This window comes from Lethenteron reissneri, chromosome 7, assembly GCF_015708825.2.
Source record: "Lethenteron reissneri isolate LAM-NWPU_2019-01 chromosome 7, ASM1570882v1, whole genome shotgun sequence".
NCBI classification, from domain to species: Eukaryota; Metazoa; Chordata; class Hyperoartia; order Petromyzontiformes; family Petromyzontidae; genus Lethenteron; species Lethenteron reissneri.
In genome coordinates, this window is record NC_083785.1 from 1,208,267 (window position 1) to 1,222,393 (window position 14,127).

The 14,127-nt window shown below is 45.5% G+C and overlaps 1 protein-coding gene across 1 annotated transcript in view; it reads left to right on the forward strand.

The window, feature by feature from the left end:
* LOC133358769 (receptor tyrosine-protein kinase erbB-4-like) overlaps window positions 1–14,127 on the forward strand; it is a gene marked incomplete at its 3' end in the record, with an annotated part of 114,514 nt that overhangs the window by 74,811 nt on the left and 25,576 nt on the right. Inside the window, exons 12-14 of the mRNA XM_061577213.1 lie at window positions 1,163–1,356; window positions 3,627–3,759; window positions 6,649–6,739. Of these exons, the coding sequence (XP_061433197.1) occupies window positions 1,163–1,356; window positions 3,627–3,759; window positions 6,649–6,739 (418 nt within the window). The remainder of the gene's footprint in view (window positions 1–1,162; window positions 1,357–3,626; window positions 3,760–6,648; window positions 6,740–14,127) is intronic.

Below are 14,127 nucleotides of genomic sequence, written 5' to 3' on the forward strand. Positions count from 1 at the left end.
TCGGTGAAGGATAAGGTTGGGGTTTGGTATAGAACAACATTGAGTATGTGACATTATTATTTCGGCATACTCAGGGAAAAGGAGGATACGTTGGATGAGTCACGTGTATGTGTGTGTGGGATAGAGGAGGACACTGAGACAGGCACTTGCAATGGGATCCAAAAGCCAAAGAGGAATATCCGGATAGCGGCGGTGAGAGGCCTGCCGTGGCTCTGCCACAGCTCAGAGGTCGAGCAAAAGGGAAGGAAGCGTCGCCGGGGAGGGAGTAATTATCAGCGAAACGTCGGACTACTCAAATTTAAAATGCTGTTGATTCTCTCTTCAACACACCGGTGGGCTAGAGACGTCAATTATTTTGTCCTTTGAAAAACGTGACACATTGTTTACTGATTGGCCGTGTCGGGTGGCGGAGGGTTACGACACATTTATAAATGACGCGATCTGACCCAAAAACCTATATTATGAAGAATATTGGTCGCGAAAGCCTACTGTGTTAAATTGGGGAGGGAGTGGTCGCATCAAAGGATTCACCTTGACCCCAGTACCCGCGGTCAAGACTTCTCCCCACTTCATATTCACGCTCCATTGGGACGGGCTTCATCGTTGACAAAAGCGGACACGATGCACTTTGGCCAGAAACGTTGCGCGAGGGTGAACGGCACTCGGTTTCCCTCGGAGGAATGTGTCGCTGCGACTCGCCTGTCAGCGTCACTATTCTGGTTATTACGCGTTACTGTACGTATGCGAAGAGGTTACAGGTAACTGCTACAGTGCGGCCAATTTTTTGTTTTGTTTCAACATTATTTGGGTCCAGTTTATATTCGACGAGTAATGTTTGGTAATTGTGTCACTTGTGTTAGGATTATTAATGTCATGATTATTTAATCGTAATGTATTTCAAAATATATATACACATTTATATCGGTATTTCATTGATTATGTCCTGGTAATGGCCCTTTGATGTGTACTTGCTGGACTTGCACTGTAGAATAAGTATGTACGTTGAAATTCTTTCGCACCATCGTACGTAGCCAACCATGCTACTCGCTCCCATGCCAACGTGTACGGCACACATTGGCATTTCACTGGCACGATTTGACCCAGAAAACGATTATTTATCGCAACTGTATTTTATATTTTAGTTGTTGTTTTTTTTTATCAGCGGCTATTCCTTCCTGGTGTCCAACCTGCCGCACATAAAATCGCTGAGCTTCCAGTCTCTGGAGGAGATCAGCGAGGGCGGCATTTACATTCGACGGAACAGAAACCTCTGCTTCCACGACACGGTCAACTGGACCCGCCTGCTGAGGTCAAGTCGCCCGCGCCTGCTCTACGACCCCCCCCAAGACAACTGCAGTGAGTGCAGCCCCTGCAGCTGGAGGGTCACGGGGTCACGGTGGCCAGAGGCTGATCTAGAAACTTCCCAAGGAAGGGGGAAGGGGCAGTCCCAGCACTTTCTCATTGGGCTCTACAATAATAATACAAAGCATTCCATTCCACATCATTAGACCTCCCTTTCCAGTACCAAAATGTAATAATAGGGTTTTTACCCCTTTTTTCTGGCAACAAAACTGAAACCTTTTTACAAGGAATCATGTCTGCATTAACCACAATACTTGTGGTCAAAATGCAAACAAAAACACACTCTGATAATCTATGCATTGTCCTTGAAACTGATTGGTCCACACCAGAGACGGCTTTCTTTTGAGCCTCGTCTCATTCCATTCCATTCCTATTCTCATATTTTGGTACTGGCAAAGGTGATGTAGCATTCCATTGATTTCCTGTGGTGAATATCAATAAAATACCAACTTTAGGGGTCTCAAGGCGGGGGGCTTTTCCCCCCATGCTCCCCCCCCTACTCCACCCTGAGGATCCACCACTGACCATGGTCAATGCTGTTGATGTAATCACATCTCGCCATTGTTTCCTTCTGTCAAAACCCATACATCCTCGGGACCAGTTTTGACATTTTAAGTCTCATCAGCAGAGTTTCATGAGCTTATAATCTGCATTTTTGGCAATCTGGTGGTTTGTGTACAATGTGGTGACCTGTTTTTCGGCCGCCTCCAGCGTTCTATTTGAAAGCAACAGCACAGCTGATAAAAGATGCCGTTCACCGATTGGTTATTTTCCTTCACGCATGCCGTGGTCTGCAGCGACCTCACCGAGTTATTGATTAAGCACCGCTCGCTTCGGGCGTTTTGCCGCATTGGACCATCTCCGTGAATTCCTCTCGTGCACCCGTCGCACGGAATGTCTGGCCAATGATGCCGTGAGGGAATGGGGAGCCTATAAACGTTCGAGGCAGAGTTGTAAACACGCTGGTTTCGGGTTTTTTGTGTAGTTGAAGCACAATACGGCAGTGTGTATGTAGTGAATGGTATATTACAAATTACACATTTAAGGATGGCCAGTGACAATGGTCGTGAATAACTACGGAATATTAGCGATGCCTTGGTAGATAAGTCGTGGTCAAATTGCATTTTTATTTATTTTATTTTATCCAGAAAAGCTTAATTGAATCTCAAGACTCCTTGCAAAGGGATGTTTGGCATATTCCATTTTTATTGGAATCAGAATATGTATTCATACTGGAGGAATCCGATGAGCTATAAGCTCTTTTCGATTTAAAGCTTTCGTGACTGCAGGATTCATCTTCTTGGTTCGTTCGGTACTTCCCTTCTACGTGACTATAAGCTCTTGTTCACAGATGTCCAGTATGGGCGGGTAAGAACGCTACAACAACAAACGGTACCAAAACACGATTGTAGAGTGACAGCCAAAGTGACAGCCAAAGGAGACGAGGAGAATAAGACCAACCGTCGAGATGGAGCAGGGTGACATCAGTCAGCGTGCAGGTCGAGATGGGTCGGTTGCACCATAGTAAGAGGAAGGGGTGTTGATAGTGCCCATGGCAGTGGGTAGACAGTGGGTAAAATAGTTCACGATGATGCTCAGGGAAGTTCAATGTTGAGTACATTGCGTGAGTCAGAGGCTTGAGCTACGGCCGAATTCCTTGGTTGATAGCCTGGACACGCCGTTCAAACGAGATGTTTCATCTCGAGGGATTTTTGTTTTGTTTTCAGTGAAATATTTTAATTAATGAAACACAAAGTGGTAGTGGAGAGAGGTTTGCATTGTTGTCTAATTGCGATGATTAATCATTCACATGACAGCAGTGAACGAGAAACCGGGGCCATTTTACAATTGCTGTCTTATTATTATTATTATCCATAATAGAGGTTTTTTTCTTCGGTTAGATCGCGTAAATATAAATGTGCCGCTAAACCCGCCACCACCCAACACAGCCAATTAGTAAGGTTTGTCACATAAATGAAATGTGTCGGTTAGATACAAGTTCAGCACACGGGTGTGTTGGAAAAGTAAACCCACAACATTTATAATTCGAGTACCGTAACGTTTCGCTGGTAATTGCAACCAGCATCATCAGGTGACAGCCAGAATTGTGGAGACTTCCTCCTGTTTTGGTCTTAAATATGACACATTTATAATTACGCGATCTAACCCCCCAAAAAACGAAACCTCTATGATGGATAAACCATTCTTGTTGTTATTTTGTACAAAGAGCAATGGACGCCACTGCTGTGCGTGTGACCGGCCAGGCAAAGAGGGCTACGTCTGCGACGCCCTGTGCTCGGCAGAGGGCTGCTGGGGCCCCGGGCCCATGCAGTGCCTCAGCTGCAAGTTCCACAAGCGTGGGAAGACGTGCGTGGAGTCCTGCAGCGTGCTCGACGGGTACGGTCACGAGGGGAGACTGGCCGGTTGGCTCAGTGGTGCGAGCGAGGGGTCTCGCAGTCGCAAGGCTGCGAGTTCAAATCCCGGTTGGCGGGTTGACTCGGCCCATCAACCCTCCAGCGATGATGAAAACGAGTGCCCTCTTTGTGGGCAAGTCGATAAAATAAACTACGGCCTGTTCTGCTAGAACGCGGTACCGTATTTGCCTTCCTGAAGAACACCGCATTATGGAAAAATCGCGTTATAATAAATCGTATAAAATATGTGAAATGCGTAGGCAGGCTGAACAAAGACTGAGGCACGTGGGTAGCATCTAGAAGCATTCAGCAGCATCCCGTCTTGTGTGATGCTACGCCGAGGCAGCCGTACGACCGCTTATTCCTACTGGCACGATGTAGTTTTCTTCGCTCAATCACGTTGTATCCAATGTGCATCAGGGAACAATTTTTTTTTTAATAAAATAAAATAAATAGTTTTTAATAAAAAAAATTGTTCCCTGATACATTCGTCGCATTATATCCAATTCGTGTTATGAAAACACGAGTTATAGGAGAACACTGTATAAACGAAACTATTTTTATTTTACCAGGAACGTCCCATTGAGCTATGTGGCTCCTTTATAGAAGCGTACTGGGCACAAATGATAGCTCAACAAAGTGGTTCATCACGTGGAAATGTATTGCAGCCAAATACCATAAACGCACGTTGATTCCACCACCTTCTGTAAACCAGGCGAGGTAGTTAACATCTCGTCACCGCGGCGCCCCTCAAGTCAATGACACTTGCCCTTTGTATGGAGTCGCCCCCACCTTAGGGATGTGGTATTTGCACCACTGGCTCAAGGCTGCAGACAGGGGATGAGCACTGAATCGGTCTATGAGAGCCACCAAGCCTTGCCTGTAGAGCGTTGGAAACGTATCTGTGCTCAACAATGATTCCTCAATTTGGCATCATACGTCTTCAATTTATCAGTACCCAACTAAGCCTTGATTAATAAAAAATCAAGGATCCATCATAGAGGTTTGTTTGGGTTAGATCGCATAAATATATAAATGTGTCGCTGAAACCCGCCACCACCCAACACAGCCAACTAGTAAGGGTTGTCACGTAAACAGAACGTGCCAATTCGTCACTAGTACAGAGCCAAGCCACAACATTCACAGTCTGAGTACGACGTTTCGCCAGTAATTACAATTAGCTTCATCAGGCGACAGCCAGATTTGTGGAGAAGTCTTACTGTTTCGTTCCTTATATAGAGGCGTAGATGTGGTGACCACCCTTCTGCACTCTTGAACAATGATGGGGGGGGGGGTTACTGAGGCAACGTACATGATGCATGTGCATTATGCGAGTCCTTTGAACTTGTCCTTCCTGTTCTTGGTTCTTTCGGTAAAGTCACGTAGAAGGGAAGTAATAAAATAATAAAAATAAAACATAATAAAACAATTATCACGACGTTTCGGCTGAGGACGGCTGCTTGCGTTGTGGCCGAAACGTCGTGAGAATTGTTTTATTATGTTTTATTTTTATTATTTTATTACTTCCCTTCTACGTGACTTTACCGAAAGAACCAAGAAGATGAATCCCTGCAGTCACGAAAGCTTTAAATCGAAATTGTCCTTCCTGTTTATTGTGTTTATTAAAATAGCCCTACCAACGGTAATCCCTATTGAAGTACGCTGCCCCTAGTAGGCATGCATTTAAATAATGTATTACTTGATGATTCGCTTCCATGCAGCACTAAGACGGTAGCTATCTGAACGTTAAAGTTATTTTGATTTCTTTCAATTTCGATAGATTATCTAATTAGTCTTGGCCAGTGGTAGCTAGTTTTGCACAAAACTTCAACATTATCAAAATCAATTGAGGGTCCTTGTTGGCACGCGTGTTCTGCTACTGCTGACAGTTGCATTTGGGAGAATTTAATATTTCTCTGATGTTCTTTTATTCTCGTACTGATCATTCGTCCTGTTTGCCCAACATAACATATGTAAGGAACGAAGTAACCCATAGTAGCAACACAAATATGTAGAAAAATGTAACATTTATATATTGAATCATCTTTACGAAAGTTATCACGACCTCACGTTATAGACAGAGTTGATGCATTAATGCTTTCAAAGTTGGTTTTGAAAGCGGTAGAAGATATTAACAACTTCACGCATGAATAGGGAGGTCAGTTAGGGATAAATCCCAGTGAACTGTTGTTGTCGTCTGTAAACTTGCACGTGTTTGTGCACATGTTAGTTATATTCTTTGGGTCTTTCGGTAAAGTCACGTTGATAGGTTGAAAGAAAATAACAAAAACTACGACGTTTCGATCATAACAAAGCGATCAAACAAAGCAATCGCTTTGTTGTGATCGAAACGTCGTAGTTTTTTGTTATATTCTTTCAACCTATCTATGTGACTTTACCGAAAGACCCAAAGAATATGAATTCCTGCAGTCACGAAAGCTTTAAGCCACATTTGAGTTCTTGTTCATGGAGCCGTGTAGGCCTACTTGGTTGCATCTGCATGTGTGCCTGCATGTGGGGAGCGGTCGTGTAGCGGTTAGCACGCTGCACTACAAACCTGGAAACTCGGATTTGTTTCCCACTCGTGGCCAACACCAGTGACGATCATCTGAACCGGTCCTGGGCCTCCCCTAGGTGGACTCAGCCTCAAATGAGTACCTGGCACGGTGTGTAAAACATGGGCACTGGGAAGACAAAGGTGGTCAGTCGTGGTCTGGCCACCCACCCTATTGTGTGCCGTGCCGGCCTGCACAGGTGCTCACGAACAGCACTTGTGCCAACAATTTGTTAAGGGCTCTACAGGGGGAGATCTTTGTCATTGTCTTGTCTTTGTGTGTGCGTGTTGATGCATCTCTCCCGTGTGACGCTGCAGGGACGAGCGAGAGTTTGTGAGTGGCGCTCTGTGCATCGCGTGCCACGCCGAGTGCATGCTCATCAACGGCAGCCTCACCTGCCACGGCCCGGTAAGCCGCCACGCACCAAAACCTCTCCTCCTCGCAGGGCCTCTATTTTCACACGGTGCAGGATGGCAGAGTGCTCGGAGGAACTACACATATATGACTCGGTGTGGAGAATTAGCAGAAACCTATTTGCCGTACCCCTGACAGGGATCGTGAGGCCTCTTCCACAGTCCAGTGTCTCTCACACACACGCGACTGTGACCCAGGTCACTCTTGCAATTGAGACGATCCTGGTCTCTTGAGTTCTCAACCTGAAACTGAACAACACAATATCAGTGTGAACCATGACCCTCGCCTACAAGTTACCATCATTATGAGGGGCAGGGCCGGATTAAGGTTCGTGTAAGGCCCTAGGCACTTCTGTTTCGTAGACCTTCAGTGATAACTCTGTACGTTTCCTACCGCTGCCCCATGTTACTACTGCCGCTGTCACTCGCTAAAGCTGATGAAAAAAACCTGTCTCCGATCAACCAAAGGATAACAACGCCTTGTTTTCCCTCTCACTACTCTCTATTGAGAATGAGATTTTTGCGATAAACACCATTTGAAGATGTTCTTGGTAATTTTGGAATGAAAACATCTCGACAAGTTAATCTCCGGTGTTAATTTCTCTCACCTTTTTGAAAAAAAGAAAACGATTGACATGGCTCTGCCTCTTTATATCTACACTGTGGCTATCCTTGCTATGCAAAATATATTTATTCAAGAAGATATCTCAGTTACTTTTTTTAATATACGAACAAAGAATAAAGCATGGCCGTATTTCTTTCATAAACCCTTTAGTTTTTATTGGGCCCTAGGGACAGTGCCTACTGTGCCAACCACCGTGCCTACTGTGCCTATTGGGTAATACGGCCCTGATGAGGGGCCATTGCATGCGTGATGGGATCATTGTTGACTTTTCATATTTGGAACTCAGTTGTATTGATGCTGGAAGGGAGATGACGAGATCTTCTCATTGTGAGCAGTAAAGCACTCCACCGACGGTGCCACTCAATCTGATTTTAAATAACCAAGGAAAACTTTATTGGAGCGATTGACATTTGCCCTTGAGAGCAGCCCCTCTGAGCCATGCGTTATTAGCCCCGGATAGTGGGTTACGTACTCACTACGATTTCCAGTTAATTTATTTCACAGTGAAACATTTACTAAATTAATTATTTTCATACATACGGCGGCAATTATTCTGCATGCCAGTTAGATTTTTATTGTTGAATTTGCCTATTAAGGCCGTTCGCAAAATGATTCGGTACTCTGGGGCTTTTGGCAGCCAGAAGTGTTCACTGCACGCGGTTTCTGTGGCTGCAGCAGCGAGGGGCCACCAGAGCGATTATTAAATCAAGAGGAATCAAGTGGAATAAACACATCTGGGGAAATTGTTTCCTTTAAGGGAGACTGCGACCACAGCCTCTTGCTGTCCTCTTGCTAGAGTATCTCGCGTTCCCTTGCTCTGGGACACGAGATGGGACAGCACGTTGCCTGGTCAAGCATGGGAAAGGTGAAATCCAGCATTCCCGCTGCAGGGCCCGGTCTAGGCATAGTATGTGTAGCATTGTTGACTTGCATAAAATGGTGCTCAGGTTATTGATGTGTGCGAGGCCGGGCTCACACCTAGGTTATCAGTTGCGCAACCCAAATTGCTCTTGAAATCGCGCAACTTAATAATTCATCATAATTTCAACTCGTAATGTGCCTGCACAGTGTTTGCTTACTCTGGAAGGGAGAGCGAAAACAACGCAGTGGCACGGGGAACCACAGACGAGCAGGAAGGCAGCCAGGCAGTGAGCCGGTGCCAATTCCCCCCTCCCCTCCCCCCAGGGGCTGAGGTCCTCTCTATATATTTAAATATGTTATTAGCCAATGAACGAATGTTTACCTGCGGGAGCAAACCGGAGCACTCAGAGAAAGCCCACACACGCGAGGGGGGCCAACATCATCCCATACAAGAGGGAACAGGTGGAGCCCTAGCTGTGCTTGCAGAGACATCCACGTCAGCGATTCAGTTGCACGCAACCCAATGGCATTCAGTTCACCCGCTTCGCTGTGGACCCGCCTGGAGGCCGTTTTTCCCATGTTGTCGTCCAAGACACTGCTCACACCTCGCACTTTGCCAGGGTTAAAGGCCAGGTGTGTCGCAGTATTTTCGGGGTCATAGGAAAGCAGAGAGCGTCACTGTTTAAAGCTGGGACAGACGAACCCTCCTCCTCCATGACATCCAATGGCTGATCCAGACCTCACGTCACCACCCGCCCTCCCCTCTCTGTCGGTCCCAACGTAGTCCGTCAGCAGACGCCCGTCAGTTCCCAGCCCTATAAATGTCCACGTGATAAGCCACGTCGTTGTGCTATCATTTGTGGCCAGGTCGTTTCTGTAAAATAAGCTAATAGCTCAGTGGGCTTTACCTAGTAAAATAAACATAGCTATGTCGACACATTTTAGTGTTTTGCTTACCTTTCCTATACTTTACACATTCCTATGATGTTTTGTCTTGTTTGTTGTAACTTTCTGACCCGCCCCGACTGAACATCTGTGAAAAAAGCTTTATAGCTCATCGGATTCCTCCAGGATAAATAATCTGATTCCGATTCTGATAAACGCCCTTGGTCAAGAATGCGCAGTCGGGCAAACGGTGTGTGCCGTGGAGATCGGGGGAGCCGGCAAGTGACTGCACCGTGGAGGGAACAAAGTTGATAATCACCGTTCTCGAGAATTAAAGACGTGGCTTCATGCGTGTAAGAGATCGCGCGCTGCCTGTGAGTCGTCTGTGGGGCTAAGAAAAATTTTTTTGCATAGGGAACAAACTCGTATTTGCATAGGTTGGTCTTAATATTTCACATTTTTTTTAGAAAGGTGTTGGATAATAGGTTGCCTCAGGGAAGCAAACGCTCGACCGGTTTCGACAACAAGCTGATGAGACCCAGAATGTAAAAACTGTTCCAAAACATTGCGTGCCAGTTTTTTTTGGGCTGACGGTTCTCAGGTGAGGCGGCACTTGAGGAGATGGAAGCGTGGAATGTTGAAAATGAGAGCTGAAACGTTGCTTTAGAATAATCCCACCCTCGCCTTTTTTGACACTCAAAATTGGCAGTCAATCGCACCAGGTGTGGTACACATGCTATTTTTTTAATCCAAACCACAGTGCCTTAATACACATGATGCAGCTGAGGGAGAATCTTTTTTCTGGCTTGGTTTATTCAATATAGGGCAGTAAATTCCATAAATTTAAGACGTTGGTTGTGAATCGATTACTGGTTGTGAATTTTGATTTAAAGCTTTCGTGACTGCAGGGATTCATATTCTTGGTTCTTTCGGTAAAGTCACGTAGAAGGGAAATAATAAAATAATATAATATAAAACAATAAAAATTCTCACGACGTTTCGACTGCAACACAAGCAATCATCATCAGGTGTGAAATACCTGGCCGAGCATCGCACCTTTTCCACCTTAGACTTAACCCGGACATATTTCTCAGACAGCCTATGTCTATCGAAACTGTGCAGTGTACTGTAAAATAAGTTAAACTCATTACCGGTAGCAGATCTCGGTACGAATCAATTCCTGACGCCCGAACACAGATGGCCAATTCCTGGACCTGTCTGGATCAAACCCGGGCAGGTGACAACCCTAAAACTGGCCTTAAGTGTATGGCTCGGGTTGAGAAGCAGAGCCCTAGGGGCCCAAGGGTCTGAGCTTCGCTAGGCCTCATCTGGTTGTCGTGGGGACGCGGCTTGAGTAGCAGAAGCGTGGCCACCACAGAGCCAGCGCAGTTCCCCACTGGCTGTGAAAGTGATCTATTTAGCAGTGGGTATACAGAGAACTGAAAATGGTGTTTTTTTTTTGCCCACCCCGATTGGTGTGTCAATTGTTGTGGGTGGCTTTAAGGGGGCTCAGAGTTTGTTGCCTGCTCGTTCCCTGGCCCAGCCGCTTGCAAGCAGTCGCTCGACTTCACTGTCCGTTCCACATGTGCCAGTCAATTGTGCCGGCCGCGGTATTAGGGGATTGAGCCCTTAAATGTGCGAGACTGGTTTTTCTTCATTTAGGTGCAACCGAGCTTATTTTAAAAGCATTTACGTCAGCCACGGCGGTGTAATTCATATATAAAAACACGAAGTTACAGTGCCAGACAGTCTCACATTAGATAGATTTATTTCTTTAAATAAATATTTGACAGGTATTGTGTAAGTCTATGCACCTATGTCTGTTCTTAGCACCTTCCAAGACAGCCTGCTGCACTCACCAGCATGGCTGAGTAGCGCACAAGACCTAAATGGTGTGGGAAGTAGCTGATCCAGAAGTGGATCGCCTGCTTCGTATTTGGAGTTTGCGCGTGTCTCTCTCCCCGTGGTGCTGTGGATTTTTATCCAGGCCCTCCGGTTTTTCCCTCCACATTTAGAATCATCACCATGCGTTTCAAGTATTTGGCTACGATAAATTCCCACATAATGATAAACCACTTAATTGAGCAATCATTTGTGATAGCGAGGTCGTTTCTGGAAAAGAGCTGTATAGCTCAGTGGGCCTTACCTGGTGACATACAGTATTTTTTCTTGTCATCGTTTATTGACCTGTATATATTGTTACAGTCACGTGGTTAAAGTGCCTAAATGAGGGTGGGCTACTGCTCATCCATCGCTCGGATGTGCCGCTCTGCATGCGGTAGAGCATGCAACTCGCAATTGGAAGGTTGAAAAAACCCCGTTTGGGGGTTAACTCAGCCCATCATCTCTCTGAGGTTGGTAAAATGGTGACCACTTTGTGGAGGAATGTCAACAGTGGTTGTCCTTTGAATAGGCTCGCCCCCGATATAGGAATGTGGAATTTCCGCCACTTGGCTCAGGCACGTGAAAAGGTGGTGAGCACCAATGCCTCAATGCAAATCTGAGCAGGAAATCACTTCTGGCTTTCATTGGTCATCGCTGTTCGAACGCACATCCACCGGTGGGCATTCCACATTCCTTCCCCAGGGTGGCCACGGTCGCTCCGATAGGCCACAAAATGCACGGGAAGAGAGAACAGAGGTGAAAGTTCAATCGTAATTTGTTCATGGTCACTGCAATTGCGGCCCGTTCCGATCGTAGGAATCCGTGCCCCCCACCTCCACTCCGTCACGCACCGGGTTCCTGCGTTTTATTTTTGGCGATTTTTTTTCCCACTGTGCGCCATCCCATTTTCACTTGATGAAAGATCTGGAGACTATATCACAGCTGTGCTGCATTGGAAATCTTCCCCTCAATCACCCACATAGTCTTGACTGTTTTGGGGGAATCGGTGGATTCTTTGGTCGCGCTGGATAACGTTATTTGTGTATGAGATCATGACAAATAGGAGGGATTTTAAGATGTATTTCTCAAACAATGTGTCGTCATTCACCCTGTGGGCTACCAGCCTCGCGTGATGACCCCAAGCATCCATTTGGATCTCTCACACAGGAGTGCAACCCGTTGTGTTACAGACGACAGGCCACAGAAGATGATGACAGAGTTACCTCTGAGTCTGGCCAGCATGGAAGGGTAGAACAAACACTTAAAAATGTGCCTGTTATATTTGGTCAAACATTTAATTAACTCACCGAATGCGATGGCTGGAACTGCTTCTCTTTGGTGAGGCGTGTGATGTTAGCTGGTATTGATGATGTTGCTACTCGCAACTACTTTTCCAGGTTTGCTCCGAGATTTATTGAATTTCGAGTTCCGCCTGCGGTTGCCTTGGCAGGGCCAGACCAAATGATTTCGTGGGCCTTGTACGGCCCCATCCCTTCTAGAGCTCTCTTCTATCGGAAACCCTTCTGCCCACAGTGGCATCAGAAAGAAAATAGCATGGCTGTAACATTGAGTTTTTTTTACACTGTTTCTTGGCGTAAGGGTGGCGTCGTAGTAGCATATGAGCCGCATAGCAGGAAAATTCCGGGTTCGACTCCCCACTGGTGCTTTTTGTGTTTGTCCGTTCGACATCATGGGACCCCTTGTACGTTCTCCTGCTTCCTATGCATGGGTTTCTGCAGGGATTCTACGGTTTCGTCCCATAGTTAAAATGTACCTGGTACTAACTTGATTTGAAGCTTCCGTGACTGCAGGAATTACTCTTTGGTTCTTTCGGTAGTCACGTAGAAAGAAAATAAATTAAGTTAACAGAATACGACGTTTCAATTGCAACACATGCAGTCGTCACCAGGTGGAACTAAATTTGAGAAAGAGACAAAACACAGACACGGAGACACACAGACAGACACACAAGCATGTGTGTCTCCGTGTCTGTGTTTTGTCTCTCTCTAAAATATAGTTCTACCTGATGACGATTGCTTGTGTTGCAATCGAAACGTCGTATTCTATTATTGTATTTATTTTATTTCTACGTGACTTTACCGAAAGAACCAAAGAGTATGTATAATATTAATTAATTATCCAGGAAAGCCACACACGTATAATAATTTACTTATTTATCCAGGAAAGCCACACTAATTTGTACTACTGTTTTTGAATAGGGTGCTGCATTGAGTGTTTATTTTAAGATGCTTTCGGCCAATTAATGAATGTTTACACGTGGGAGGAAATCGGGACAACACTCTTTGCCCATATAAATGGGAACAGATTGGGATTAGTCCACTTGCTTGACTGCCTGGTACTCTCGAAACATTGCAATGTGCTGAAAATGTCCCTGCAAATTGCCCAATAGGGATTACGTGTGGCAGCACCATTGCCGCCCTTCTGCAAAAAATTGGCAGGAACCCTCCTCCCTGAAATAGAATACAGTATTGAGACTGAGTGAGGCTTTTCTGGACAAACAAATGTCGTGGTAATAATAATAATAATTCTATAGCTGTATTATATTCAGAGACCAGGGTAGCAGAGTGAGACAGGCTGATTTTGTCGAGTGCCAAATGCACAGAGTAATAAAAAAAACACGGAATTCGTTTCAGAAGCCGAGGGGAAATATTTACCCATCCCAGACAAGCAGCTTTGACCATGGAGAAAGAGAGGACAAAGCTACATCATACGGAACGGATTATTTGTTGATGTTGCTGCTGTTGCTTTGGTGCACAAGCACTATTAACAAAATAATACATCAGTACGTAAAAAAACAAGTGACATTTTGGGCAATGACCCTTTTTCTCAGCATGTAATTTATTTCATTTTGTTGTTGTTAAATATTATGGATGTGTTTTTAAAGTGTCCAGGAACACGCTGCAACGACCTGTAGCTACGATTGGCTGCACGAGCGATCGCCACACGCTACGTATGCCGCATGCGCACGAGCCACTTAGTAACTCTACTGCACACAGCAATCGTGCGGAGGTTCAAGTTCGCAGAAAGCAGTGGTCGACCACGACGCTTAAACCCGTACATTATTACATTTAAGGTCGATCAATAATGCTGACTCTTGCGCGAGGCTT